This window comes from Pongo abelii, chromosome 19 (assembly GCF_028885655.2).
Source record: "Pongo abelii isolate AG06213 chromosome 19, NHGRI_mPonAbe1-v2.0_pri, whole genome shotgun sequence".
Taxonomy (NCBI): domain Eukaryota; kingdom Metazoa; phylum Chordata; class Mammalia; order Primates; family Hominidae; genus Pongo; species Pongo abelii.
The window spans coordinates 12,966,253-12,979,016 of record NC_072004.2 but is presented as its reverse complement, the minus strand read 5'-3'; the positions used below and the strand labels follow the sequence as shown (position 1 = coordinate 12,979,016).

At 50.7% G+C, this 12,764-nt stretch overlaps 1 protein-coding gene across 3 annotated transcripts in view; it reads right to left on the bottom strand.

Moving 5' to 3' along the window:
• ARHGAP44 (Rho GTPase activating protein 44) overlaps nucleotides 1–12,764 on the bottom strand; it is a 207,132-nt gene that overhangs the window by 3,252 nt on the left and 191,116 nt on the right. For 2 of the 3 annotated variants that reach the window (XM_054535471.2, XM_054535474.2), the window contains 2 exons: nucleotides 8,967–9,142; nucleotides 4,283–4,660 (listed from right to left, as the gene is read on the bottom strand). In XM_054535471.2, the coding sequence (XP_054391446.1) occupies nucleotides 4,283–4,660; nucleotides 8,967–9,142 (554 nt within the window). Of the gene's footprint in view, nucleotides 1–2,049; nucleotides 2,102–4,282; nucleotides 4,661–8,966; nucleotides 9,143–12,764 lie in introns of all 3 variants that reach the window. The other variant, XM_054535472.1, reaches the window with a different exon arrangement.

The following is a 12,764-nucleotide window of genomic DNA, read 5'->3' as shown; positions in this document are numbered from 1 at the left end:
AGAGCCAGAAAACCACAGATCCCCTGGGTCCTTTACTCTCGTCATGCTGTCCCCCTCCTTCGCCTGCTTAGTTTTTTTTTTTTTGTTTTTTTTTTTTTGAGATGGAGTTTCGCTCTTGTCACACAGACTGGAGTGCAATGGCACAATCTCGGCACACTGCAACCTCCGCCTCCTGGGTTCAAGCGATTCTCCTACCTCAGCCTCCCGAGTAGCTGGGATTACAGGCACCTGCCACCATGCCCGGCTAATAATTTTTTTTTTTTTTTTTTTTTGTATTTTTAGTAGAGATTGGGTTTCACCATGTTAGCCAGGCTGGTCTCGAACTCCTGACCTCAGGTGATTCACCCACTTCAGCCTCCCAAAGTTTTGAGATTACAGGCATGAGCCACGACGCCCGGCCTGCCTGCTTAGTTTCTGGCCCTCACTTAGCTTTGCAAGGCTGGGAGCAGCACTCCAGGAGGCAGAGGAAGGGAACACATGTTCAGACTGGGGAATACCATACTAAGTGTACAGACATATATTTGGACACTGTCCTGAAAGACATCATACAAACATGGAAGCTCTTGAACAAAGATCTTCCCTTGCCCCAACCCCCAGGCAGCCCTCACGTCCTTCCAGTCTTTGTTTTGCTGCCTGATGATGGAGAAGCAGAGATTTTGGGCGTGGGGCTGGAGGAACAGCCAGTGCCACTTGTTCCTCTGTAGCAGGTGGCCTCAGGCCCACCTCTGCCCTTCCCCGGCTGCTTGGGTCATGTCTCTACACAGGTGTGAGGCTGAGTGGCCCGGGGCCCACCTCACTGTGCAGGGTTCGCTATCAGGTAAGAGCACAAGCTCCCCTGCTTAGATTCAAAAATCCCAAATGTGTCAGGCAGGAAGAGCACGACCTTGGACAAGCTTCCTACCTTCCCTGTGCCTGAGCAGTCAAATGGGAATAATACAGGGCAGTGATGAATTTAGACGCGCCCAGAACAAGCACTTGTGTGAGCTGTCATACCTTTATCCTTGCTGCTCCCTTAAAGACACCCCCGAGGGAGGAGTCACTATGCAAGGGAATGGGATTCAGGGGCAGAAGCCCTCATCAGCATTCCTGGGAAAAGGGACACAGTGGCTGCTTGTCTCCAGGACACTCGGGAAGCACCTGCCAGGAGACCTCTCTGTGAGCACCAGATACCCTGGTGCCTCTCGGTAGTCTCTGCAGGACCATGGGCCAAATCTGGGAGAAGACCTGGTTTACTTTGGCCACCCCTACTTACTGAGGCAAATACACCAAAGTCCTTCTGGCTTCCTTCATGCCCTTCCCTCGGTTATGCTTTGAACATTTACTCTTTATAGGAGGAGGAGACCAAACAGATACTGATATAAATGCTCCCCCAAATTTTACTGAGTTGGATAGAAAGGCTCTGTCTGGCCAGATCCACTTGGGATGAGGGAGAAGGGGAGTGGGATGAGCTCTGATATGGATTCTTCAGGATTTGCCAGCAGTCTCAGCCTGGAGGAAGCCAGACGTTAGGATCTAAGTCTGGAAGGGGAGATCTGCTGGTGCAAACTCAGGGCCACAGAAAATGGGGTCCAAGCTGTGGTGTGGACCCTGTGCTGGGCTGCACCTGGTATGACCTCCCCTCAGGACGCCTTCCTAAACAAACGTGAGCAGGTGCATGTCCCCCAAGGTGCTGGGCACAAGCATCTCCAGCACAAAAGTCTCATATGAAGAACAGATCTGTTACAGCTCCAGGGTCTAAGCCTGAGGGAGAGCGGAGGAGGAGGAGCTGCAGATGTGATTCTAGTGAAAGAGAAGGTGGGGAAAAGGGGCGGGCTGGGTTCTCCCCCAGCTCCTTCTAATGATGAAAAGAAAGACAAGGAGGCCAGGGATGCCCCAAAGCCAAATAAGCTCATGGATCAACTCATCCTTGCTGAGGCCGGGGAAGGCTGGAGAGTGAAGCTGCCATGCAAATGGTCTCAGCCACGTGCAGCGAGGAGGAGCGGAGGGGAGGAGCGGGCAGCTGGCCTGGCTAGCTAGCGGGGTGGAGGGGCGAGGCCGGGGCCAGCTTACCCTGAAAATCCCCCTCACACGTATCCAAAACTGCGCCACTCATGTCACACAGCTGCAAGAACACAATGATAGGATTCGGAGAAAGGAATCAACACGACAAAACATGAACGTCCAAAAAAAAAAAAAAAAGGCTATGCCAATATCACAGTCCCAGACGGGCCACATCAAACCATGATGGATTCTACACTGGCTCAGAGACCTGAACGTATGGGACGAAACAACAGTCTGCTGCCAAAAGGACATTAAAATAGGGTCCGCACAGGGCGAGGGACATTATGAATCCTGAAGGTCAGGAGTTCTTAAACCTGCGAGATGGAACGTGAACCACTCCGCTTCTCAGAGCTCTGGGGGTGCTGTCCTCACAGGCCTTCTGTTGTCCACTCTTGTTCCCCAATTTCTCCTCTCCTGCTCTTTTCTGCTTCTCCATTGATACCTTCTGCTCATTCTTTTTTTTTTTTTTGAGATGGAGTCTCGCTCTGTCGCCAGGCTGCAATGCCGTGGCACAATCTCGGCTCCACCTCCCAGGTTCAAGCAATTCTCCTGCCTCAGCCTCCCAAGTAGCTGGGACTAGTGGCACGTGCCACCACGCCCAACTAATTCTCCTCGGCCTCCCAAAGTGCTGGGATTACAGGCGTGAGCCACCATGCCCGGCCATCTTCTGCTCATTCTATTGCTTATGTATTGATACTACCTTGTGTCCCTTCCCTGGGGTGGCTGGAAGAGTCAGCAGATGTGACACATTGGGAGGAGCAGCCCTGGAGACCTGGCTCGGGTGACCTTCAGCTCCTCCACAGCTGTGACCTTTCCCGAGGGCAGCAAGCCCATGTCCTCCCATCATGGGCTCCTTTAGGAGAAAACGCCTCAGCACCAAGACCCACAAAGATGGGAGTGGTGCCCACTGCATTTTCCAGGGAGAAATTTGCTTAATTTTTAATAAGCCTCAGGGTAGATGACAGCAGCTGTACCTTCAACATTAATCACATCCAAAAATAAAGAAGCCAAATCACCAGATGGCTCTTCCCCGTAATATTTAAATCTGACCCAGTACAAACACTTGCAAATTGGACTAGCCTTTTCAAAGGCAGCACGGAGCCGAACCCCACAGGGTCACTGCTTCCGTCTAATCAGGGAAGAAATAAATCACTCTTTTGGAGAAGGACGTGGAGGGAAAAGTGCATTATCACAAAAAGTCCCAGTGCATCCTAGGACAGCACTGTTCTTTGAAATGGGTGAGTGGGTGTGGTGTGTGGTGTGTCTGTGTGTTCCAACCCAAGCTGCCTCACCTTCTGCTACTTGGGACAACGCTAGGCACACATATGCTCCAGCTCACCGCCATGCTACTGCACTTTACTAAGTGGGTTGGCTCTAGCCCAAGACACAGCTCAACCCTGTGCCTGTCTCCCTGAAGAAGGAAAATGCTCAAATGACTTTAGCAGCCACCACAAATATGCCCCTGACTTTATAATCTTATGTGGTTGAAGTGTCTGGGGAGATGTTCCAAAAACGTCCCGTTCCTTCCAGCCAGTGAATGGTTTTGGCTAAACGTGGTGGTGTGTGTTTGTGATTTTGTGCTTACAGATTTTTCTGGGGGAAGAGAGCTCCGTCTTTGTTTCTAAATTTAAATCCAAACTAAATTAAGTCGTTGTGGGTTTGTCCAATTAGCTCCTCAGGGAATTGGCCGGGGAGGGGAGTGTGGGGGAGGGGAACGGAGACGTGCATGTTTTCTGAAATTCACCCCTCTCTAAATATCTATCTGGAAGTATATTTTTCTAGCAAGGCTTATTTTAGTAATAGTGAAAAACATCTTGAGTTCTTAGCCCCTGTTCTCCAGATAAGCATTTATACCTGTCGGTTGCTTGGGCTCTATCCAGGAAATACCTGAGTTTTGATGCTGTTTTGTGATCATAACCAGCTTCCAGCTTTTCCTGAGGCCCCACTCCAAATGACTCAGTGTCTTCAACCCCCGATAATAAGAGCAAAAACAGAACCCCAGGCTGGTGGGCTTAGAACGAGAGAGATCCCATAAGAAGCCCCCGTGTGGGACACGTGGATTCCAGGGTTGCTTTCCATTGGTGGGCTTCTAAGGAGATCTTATGAGCTACCCCTGGTGCCAGCCCAGTCATCTCAAAGCACGCAGGAATGTGTTCACTGACAGTGACACTAGCAATCCCTCCCCTGGGCACATTTCACTAAAGTTCATAAAAAAAAGTGAGGGAGCCTGTGGCTTGGTTACCTGTAGACATGCTTTCCCCAGGGGACATGCCATCTAGCATGGGGGGCTCCGTGGACTGTGGACTGGAGGCCGAGAGGTTTACTGTGGGAGGCTGAGGAGGCGGCAGAGTAGGTCTCTGTCGCGGCTTAGGAGTGGGCCGCGATTTGCTCAAAGTGCTTGTAAAGACAGAAGGACAGGCCAGGGGAGGAGCTGCAGCTGGGGAGAGCTGGCCCGAGGCCAAGGAGTACCCCTGAGGGTAGCTCAGTCCATAGGGTGACGGGGTGCTGGGCGGGGTGGGGGACAGGCTGACTGGGGACGGCTGGCCAGCGGACTGGTCTGCCACAGCCCCCGGCTGGCCAAAGGGGACCTTGGGTGGAATCGGTGCCAGCTTCCTTGAAACTGAAAGAGAAAACACAACAACAAAACACAAAGTTGTTAAATGAAGCCACTTGTGGGGCCTGTTCACACACCCTTCAGCCTTCAAAGCTGTCCCCACCTCCTGCCCCTCGCCACTCACCCACACCTCCCTGCCCTGCTCCCCGGCCTCTTGCCACACTGAGAGCAGCCAATACAATTTTTAAAAATTAACCGAGAACTGCAAGTTTTTCCTATCTTCCCATCTGTTAACTAATTTCTCCTCGTCTTTTCTGGATTTCTGCCCTGATCTACACACGCACACCCAGCCAAACTAGAGAACAAATTTCCCATCCACAGGAGTGGGCTGCCTTCCCAGTGGTGAGAGGTATCACTGCTACTCTCTGAGCAAGAGTGAGTCAGTGGGGCAGGGTCCAGCAGAGGATGACTCCAGTTCAATTTGCTGTAATGGACAGAGGAGCCCTGACCCAGGGGCAGGTCGTCGGGATGGAAAACTGACTTTTGGCTGAACCTGTCCAGTGGCTTCTGGCTCCCCTAACAGTGATATGTGAGCAAATCCTCCGGCCACAGAACCCCTGTTCCTTCATTACTTTATATGCTGTGCCTCAATCCTGCATCCTTGCTGCTGAGGCTTTCTTCTCATTCTTGTTTCTTCCTAGAATTGTATCCTCTGGTCTAAGCATGTATGGATCGACTGCATTTTTCGTTGTTTTTCTGTTTTTTTTTTTTTTTATTTTTTTTTTGGAGACGGAGTTTTGCTTTTGTTGCCCAGGCTGGAGTGCAATGGCACGATCTCTGCTCACCACAACCTCCGACTCCCAGGTTCAAGCAATTCTCCTGCCTCAGCCTCCTGAGTAGCTGGGATTACAGGCACGCGCCACCATGCCTGGCTAATTTTGTGTTTTTAGTACACACAGGGTTTCTCCATGTTGGTCAGGCTGGTCTTGAACTCCCAACCTCAGGTGATCTGCCCGCCTCGGCCTCCCAAAGTGCTGGGATTACAGGCGTGAGCCACCACGCCCGGCCAATCAACTGCATTTTTCAAAGGACATCATTGCCCTGACCTCCTTTGCCTTACCTTCATTTCCCTTTTCCCAGTCACCCTATAGGATGACAAATCCATTATACCTTTAATTGAAAATGAATTGGTAAAGACAATAAATTCAAACGTCCAGGAGATACTTGATGGGCAAATATCTTGAGAGAGTGATCACTAACCTGTTCGGCTTAAGTGAAGACTGGCTGTCTGTGGGTCTGATTCCTTTTTTTTTTTTTTTTTTTTTGAGATGGAGTCTCGCTCTGTCGCCCAGGCTGGAGTGCAGTGGCGTGATCTCGGCTCACTGCAAACTCTGCTTCCTGGGTTCACGCCATTCTCCTGCCTCAGCCTCCCAAGTAGCTGGGACTACAGGCGCCCGCCACCACACCCAGCTAATTTTTTGTATTTTTAGTAGAGGCGGGGTTTCACTGTGTTAGCCAGGATGGTCTCGATCTCCTGACTTCATGATCCACCTGCCTTGGCCTCCCAAAGTGCTGGGATTACAGGCGTGAGCCACGGTGCCCAGCCATGTGTGTGGGTCTGATTCTAGAAGAAATTATCTTGTAAGTCCTAAGGGAGAGGTCAGAAGCTCTTCCTTCAACCCACCCCACCCCCACTCCCTCCAAGGAACAAGGTCTGTTAGGAGGACACCTCGTATTCTCTGGGTGTGTCAGTCTGCAGTGTGGACAGAAGGACATGCCCTTCAGAATCCTACCAACGTGGGCTCACATTTCTACCCTGCCACTTACCCGCTGTATTCCTTGGGTCAACTTATTCAAACATCTTCTATGCAATTGGAGGAAAAAGATTTTCTCTGCAGTAGTGTAATAATTAAATGAGATCATGCATGTCAAGTGCCACATAATCATGACATAATAAAACCACTTAACTTTCCAATTTCACTTTTCAACTCTACTTCCTCAGTACAGGGGAAGTGCTTCCAGCAGCTGCTACTGCAGCTCATGGCAGCCACGTGGTCATGGGTGACAGACGCAGGGGTACCCCGGATGAGAAGCAGGTGGAGACCCTAGGTATCAATGCTTGCACATGCCTTCTCACGAAGGAGCTGGGGGATGGAGGATGCATCACCATGTCTGTGATGACATTTACCACTTCCGGTGGTGACAGGAATAGGATGTGACATTGTAGGCATGCCGTCAAAAGACTGAGGTGTTAAAAAAAAAAATTAAAAAAAAAAAAGACCTGCTAAGTGTGCCATCTGTGGGCATGATGGGGAGGAGAGAAGAAATGTATACCTTTCAAAAGATGGGTCCGAGCTATTGAAGGTCACTTGGGAAAGGGACCTGAGTCACTCTAGGCTACACTGCCTGCATAGGTCCAATGTGCTGCAAAAACGAAAAGGGTCAACCTGTCACTGGCATTAGGAGGCTGGTTGGCTGCTACAGGAGCCCTGGCTCTTCCACTGGACGAGACAATGACTTAGCCATCACCCCTGTATTGTAGTGCTGCGGGGAAAGTTAAAGGACTCTTTTTTTTTTTGGAGACAGAGTTTCGCTTTGCTGCCCAGGCTGGAAGGCAGTGGCACTATCTTGGCTCACTGCAACCTCTACCTCCCAGGTTCAAGCAATTATTGTGCCTTAGCCTCCTGAGTAGCTGGGATTACAGGTGCCCACCACCACGCCCAGCTGATTTTTTTATATTTTAGTAGAGACGGGTTTCACCATGTTGTCCAGGCTGGTCTCAAACTCCTGAGCTCAGGCAATCTGCCCGTCTCAGCCTCCCAAAATGCTAGGATTACAGGCATGAGCCACTGCATCCAGCCAGTTATAGGACTCTAAAACAAAGACGTGCCCAGCCGGGTGCGGTAGCTCACGCCTGTAATCCCAGCACTTTGGGAGGCGGAGGTGGGCAGATCACCTGAGGTCAGGAGTTCGAGACCAGTCTGGCCAACATGGTGAAACCCCGTCTCTACTGAAAATACAAAAATTAGCCGGGCGTGGTGGTGGGCGCCTGTAATTCCAGCTACTTGGGAGGCTGAGGCAGGAGAATCGCTTGAACCCAGGAGGCGGAGGTTGCAGTGAGCCGAGATCGCGCCATTGCACTCCAGCCTGGGGGACAAGAGCGAGACTTCGTCTCAAAAAAAAAAAAAGACATAACCAAGAACATGGTATCTGGACCAAGGAGAAACCATTGGTGCTGGAGAAATGCTCTGAAATGCTAAAATCTCACGCCACCACTTTGGCCCAACTCCTATTCAACCTTCACGATGTCGTTTCTGCTGGGCCACCCATCCTAACTCCTGAGTCTAGAAAGCATGCTCCCAGGTGTCCTTACAGTACCCTGAGTGTCTCCCAGCCCAGTGCCAACACCTTTGCCTTATCACTGCCTTCCTCTCTGGAAAGCACAGAGCTCTGTACATAGCAGGATTTAATAAATTTGTGTAGAATGCAGAAGGAATGAGTAGGGATCGAATAAGATCCACGGGCTTGGTAAGGGCAGATGAAGAGAATGAAACTGCCACTGCAGATCGGAACTAAGGGGGCTGGAAAAGGGCCTGTCATGAAGGCACATGTGGATGAGCTAAACCCGGGCCCTATTCGACAAATCCAGGAGTTAAAAGCCGCTCCTAGAAGTGCGAGTGGTCTGTATTTAGAACACACAGGATGATGTATTATTTTAGAGGAGTGAAAGACTTTGCAAAGAGATGACACAGGTAAGAATGAACCAAAAAGGATCAGATAAGTACGCTCAGTACAGCTCCCCATTTATGAAATGTCACATGGAGCATACCTTTAACTTTTGGAAGTGATTATCTGAAGAGATAGTAACTGGTCAGTGTGGTCATTCTTGGGCCATTCAGAGCAGAAGCATTCACAGTTGAGACTCAGGTACTATAGAAGCTATCCTGACTCCCTCCTGTCACCCTGTACGAGTGATCTAGGGGTAGGCAGCTGTGCAAGGCTGCCTTGCAGGGAAGGAGACTCCTGTAGATGACCCTATACAGCTTTTCAAATGACAGAGGTAGGACCCTGCAGGTCTCTGGAAAACACACATCATTGTGGACAATGAATTTTGCCCTGGTGGCATCATTTGGTGTATGGGAAGCACTGGCCTCTATACGTCCCTAATGAGCCCAGCTGTCAAATGAGTAAACTGAGGAATAATAGAGGAAGGATCCCTTTTAACTTCCAAAAAGCTCTAATGTCCAGATGGGAATTAGTCACTAAACCACACAGTTTCTCAATATCCAAGTTAATAGAGGAAAACGAGTCTTCAGGGAATGTCACAGCCACCTCCGGCCTGAGACCAAGGAGAAGGGAAGCAGGGCCATACCTTTCCGGAGGGTGTGAGGACTCTGGTCTGCAGGTGGCTGGCTGGGGCTGGGGCTGGCGCCCGGCTGAGCTCCTGGTTGAGCCCCTGGTTGAGTCCCTGCACAGGCTGTACCCTGGCTGGAGCCTGGACTTCCTTTCTGTGCAGACCCTGGAGAAAGTTCCTTGCTTTTTGTTGTGCTGAAACGAAAGCACATGAGACAAAAGAAAAGCCCTGAACTCAGTGAGCTACAGCACCAAACTTGCCAATGGCCACGCTGTGTGTCCTTCTGGGCCCCGTGCAAGTCTGTCCCAGCTCTGGTCTGTCTTGGCCCCTTCCTAAAACCTTCGCAGGTGCCCCCATGGGTTGACTGCCCTTCCTGGAGCTCTGACAGCCTGGGTTCCGCCCCCATCTCTGTGGCACTTGGCACTCACTGCCAATGCCCTTTTCATGCCTCTGCCCTCCTCTCTTCAAGGAGACTGGGAGCAATGTGAGGGCAGGGGCCTGAGCACCTCTACTGTATCCTGCCAACAACCCAGGAATTCTAGAACATTCTCAAACTGGAACACCAAAGTACTTTTCCTACTATAGCCAAGAGGACTTCTCAGGGCCACTGTGCCCAATGAGTGCTGATGACATGGACTCTTGCTGCCAAGCTTGTGGCCCAGCTCTCCAGCTGTTTGCCCTGAGCCTCCAGCCACCCCCCAGGCAGGAGGGATTCTAGCACTCATCCTCAAACTCAATACCCATTCCAGCAGAGGCTAGGGTGGACAGAAATCCAGGCCATGCCCTTGATTGTGGGCCAGTTTGAGTCCCAGTCCCAGGCTTCAAGAGAGGTGAAGGTCGATGGCAGTGAGGGCTCTGGCCTCTGACCTCTGGAATTGACAACGAGGTACCCTCGGTCACCAGGTTTCCTAAAGAGGATTCATCGTTACTGCAAGGCTGTTCCTCAGCCTTCTCCTAAGGATGAAGCACGTATTAGAAGACACCTCACTCCACACCACAGACCAGGGATTTGTCACCCTGACACGCTGATGGTAGATATTACTAATTGATCTCCATACTTCCCCCAGAGTGTTCTCAATCCTTTCCAAGAAAATACTCCAGGTGGCCTTTAGTGAATCAGGGGAGATGCCCCAGAGTTGGGAGCTATCTGTCATCCTTGCTAGAACCTACCTGGATTCTGAGGCCCATAGGTGGGGCATGAAGAGTCTGGAAACCCAAATCCTCTGCAATGGCTGTTTCTATCCCACAAAAGCAGGTGCAACCTGGGCCGGGCACGGTGGCTCACGCCTGTAATCCCAGCCCAGCACCTTGGGAGGCCGAGGCAGGCGGGTCACCTGAGGTCAGGAGTTTGAGACCAGCCTGGCCAACATGGCGAAACCCCATCTCAACTAAAAATACAAAAATTAGCCGGGTGTGGTGACACATGCCTGTAATCCCAGCCACTCAGGAGGCTGAGGCAGGAGGATGGCTTGAACCTGGGAGATGGAGGTTGCAGTGAGCTGAGATCGTGCCACTGCACTCCAGTCTGGGCAACAGAGGGAGATCCTGTCAAAAAAAAAAAAAAGGCAGGCACAGCCTATTTCTTTCCTAAACTGATCTAGAAACTCCAAGTGTTAATTTGGAGAAAATACCAATAGGAATAGAGCACTCTCGTCCCCTGAGGTGAGAAAGACTGGGAGCAGGGAGCTGGGCCGGAGAAGCCCATAGCATCAAAGCACAGGTCATTTTCTTCATGCAAAGAAATAAAGGAGAAATCACATTCAATGTGGAGGCACATTCTCTCCCACTTGGGATGAGTCTTACACATGATACCTAGTTCCCCAAGGGGCAAAAACCATTTTATTCAGAGGAACCAAAAGAGCAATAATTCCTTTCTCTATTCTGTTCATGAAAAACAGAAACAGAAAACCCTTGCCTCACTCAGGCTGGACAAAGACCTCAGGCTGCAAGTTACCAGGTACCCGGGCATCAATGCCAAATATCTACCTACCCTTCCATCTATCTCTGCCACTATCAAGAGGAAGGCCAATCAACCAATCAAAAACACCTCATAATCAGCAAACCAAAAAATTGCTTCTTGTGGGTGGGTAGACTCTTCTTGCTTCCTTTGGACACACATCTGTCCAAGGAATCTAGGAATGAGTTCTTCCTTCTGTTCCCTGCCACCAAACACACTTTTTTTTTTTTTTTTGAGACGGAGTCTTGCTGTGTTGCCCAGCTGGAGTACAGTGCGACGATCTCAGCTCACTGTAATCTCCGCCTCCCAGGTTCAAGCGATTCTCCTGCCTCAGCCTCCTGAGTAGCTGGGATTAAAAGCATGTGCCACCACACCCAGCTAATTTTTGTATTTTTAGTAGAGACGGGGTTTCGACATGTTGGCCAGGATGGCCTCGATCTCCTGACCTCAGGATCCACCCGCCTCGGCCACCCGAAGTGCTGGGATTGCAGGCGTGAGCTACCATGCCCGGCCCGGACACACTTCCTCCAGCACAGAAACAAGTATTTACCTACTTAGCTTTGTCCTCTCTCTCCAGCATAGATGCAGCTGACCCAGTGGGGAGAGGTGCGGCGTAGGGTGGCTACTGGGGCGCTACATGAACAAGGCATGCTTAAGGCATGTTTGAGGACAAGTTAGCTCTGAAGATGCATATGACTCAGCCCATGAGCTTGGTGCCAAGAAGCAGGAAGGTGAATTTTGGGGTTAGCATTCATGCTAAGCAGTTGGGCAGGATGTGGAGGCAGAGCCTGGCTGGACAGAGCCAGGGAAAGAACTGAAGGTGGGGCCTGGGGTAGGGAGTGGGAGGGTGGGAACCAGTCAGAGGCAAGGAAGGGCCTGCCATCCTCAGGGGAGGGGGAGCCAGAATGAGAATCCGGCGAGAATCTGGCCACTCGAGGGAACATCATCTGGGCTGCAAACATCCAGGAAACAGAAACAAACAACACAAACAAAAACAATGGAACACCTGTTTGTACTGGGAGAAATCCATGCGAGGAGAGAAAAAAAAGTGGTGTAAAACAAAAAACGCCAACATCCAAAGAAAAGTTACAAAACCGGTCAGCCCGGGCAAAGGGGAAAGACATTTGGCTGTAGGACAATGTGAGTGGCCTTTAAAATAATCTAAACCAGAGGGTGCCATTCTCTGCCCACAAGTAACTCTGCAAGGCCACCCACCGAGAATGTTCCTGGAGTGCCTTCAGAGCCTGAGGGAATCCATCTTCACAGAGCACTTTTTAGAAATATCATTTATATGCCAAATACCATATGGCACTGAGTCCCCTTTCTAAGATGGGAAACTAGGATGAAGCCGATGAGTGTCCAAAAAGGAAGCGGTCCCAGCCCATCTCCCGCCTGTGGGTCCGTTTCCTCCTGGCCGGCCTCACCTGGCCCACCACTGTCAGACTGTGCTTCTCCAGTGAACTCACTGTGCCCGCTTCTGTATCTCTCAGGTCCATCTGTGATCTAGCACGTACACAGCCAGGACCGAGCATCCTCTGAGTTGAAGTCATCAACAGCAACCCCTGCATACCCAGGGTCAGGTGCCCCCTCCTATGCTCTAAGACTATCTATCCCCCTGTTCCTTTGTCATTTCCTGGTTTTACAGTGAAAATACTTTTTTTTTTTTTTTTTGATGCAGAGTCTCGTTCTGTCACCCAGGCTGGAGTGCAGTGGTGCCATCTCGGCTCACTGCAACCTCCGCCTCCTGGGTTCAAGCGATTCTGCTGCCTCAGCCTCCTGAGTAGCTGGGACTATAGACATATACCACTGCACCCAGCTAATTTTTGTATTTTTAGTAGAGATGGGGTTTCACCATGTTG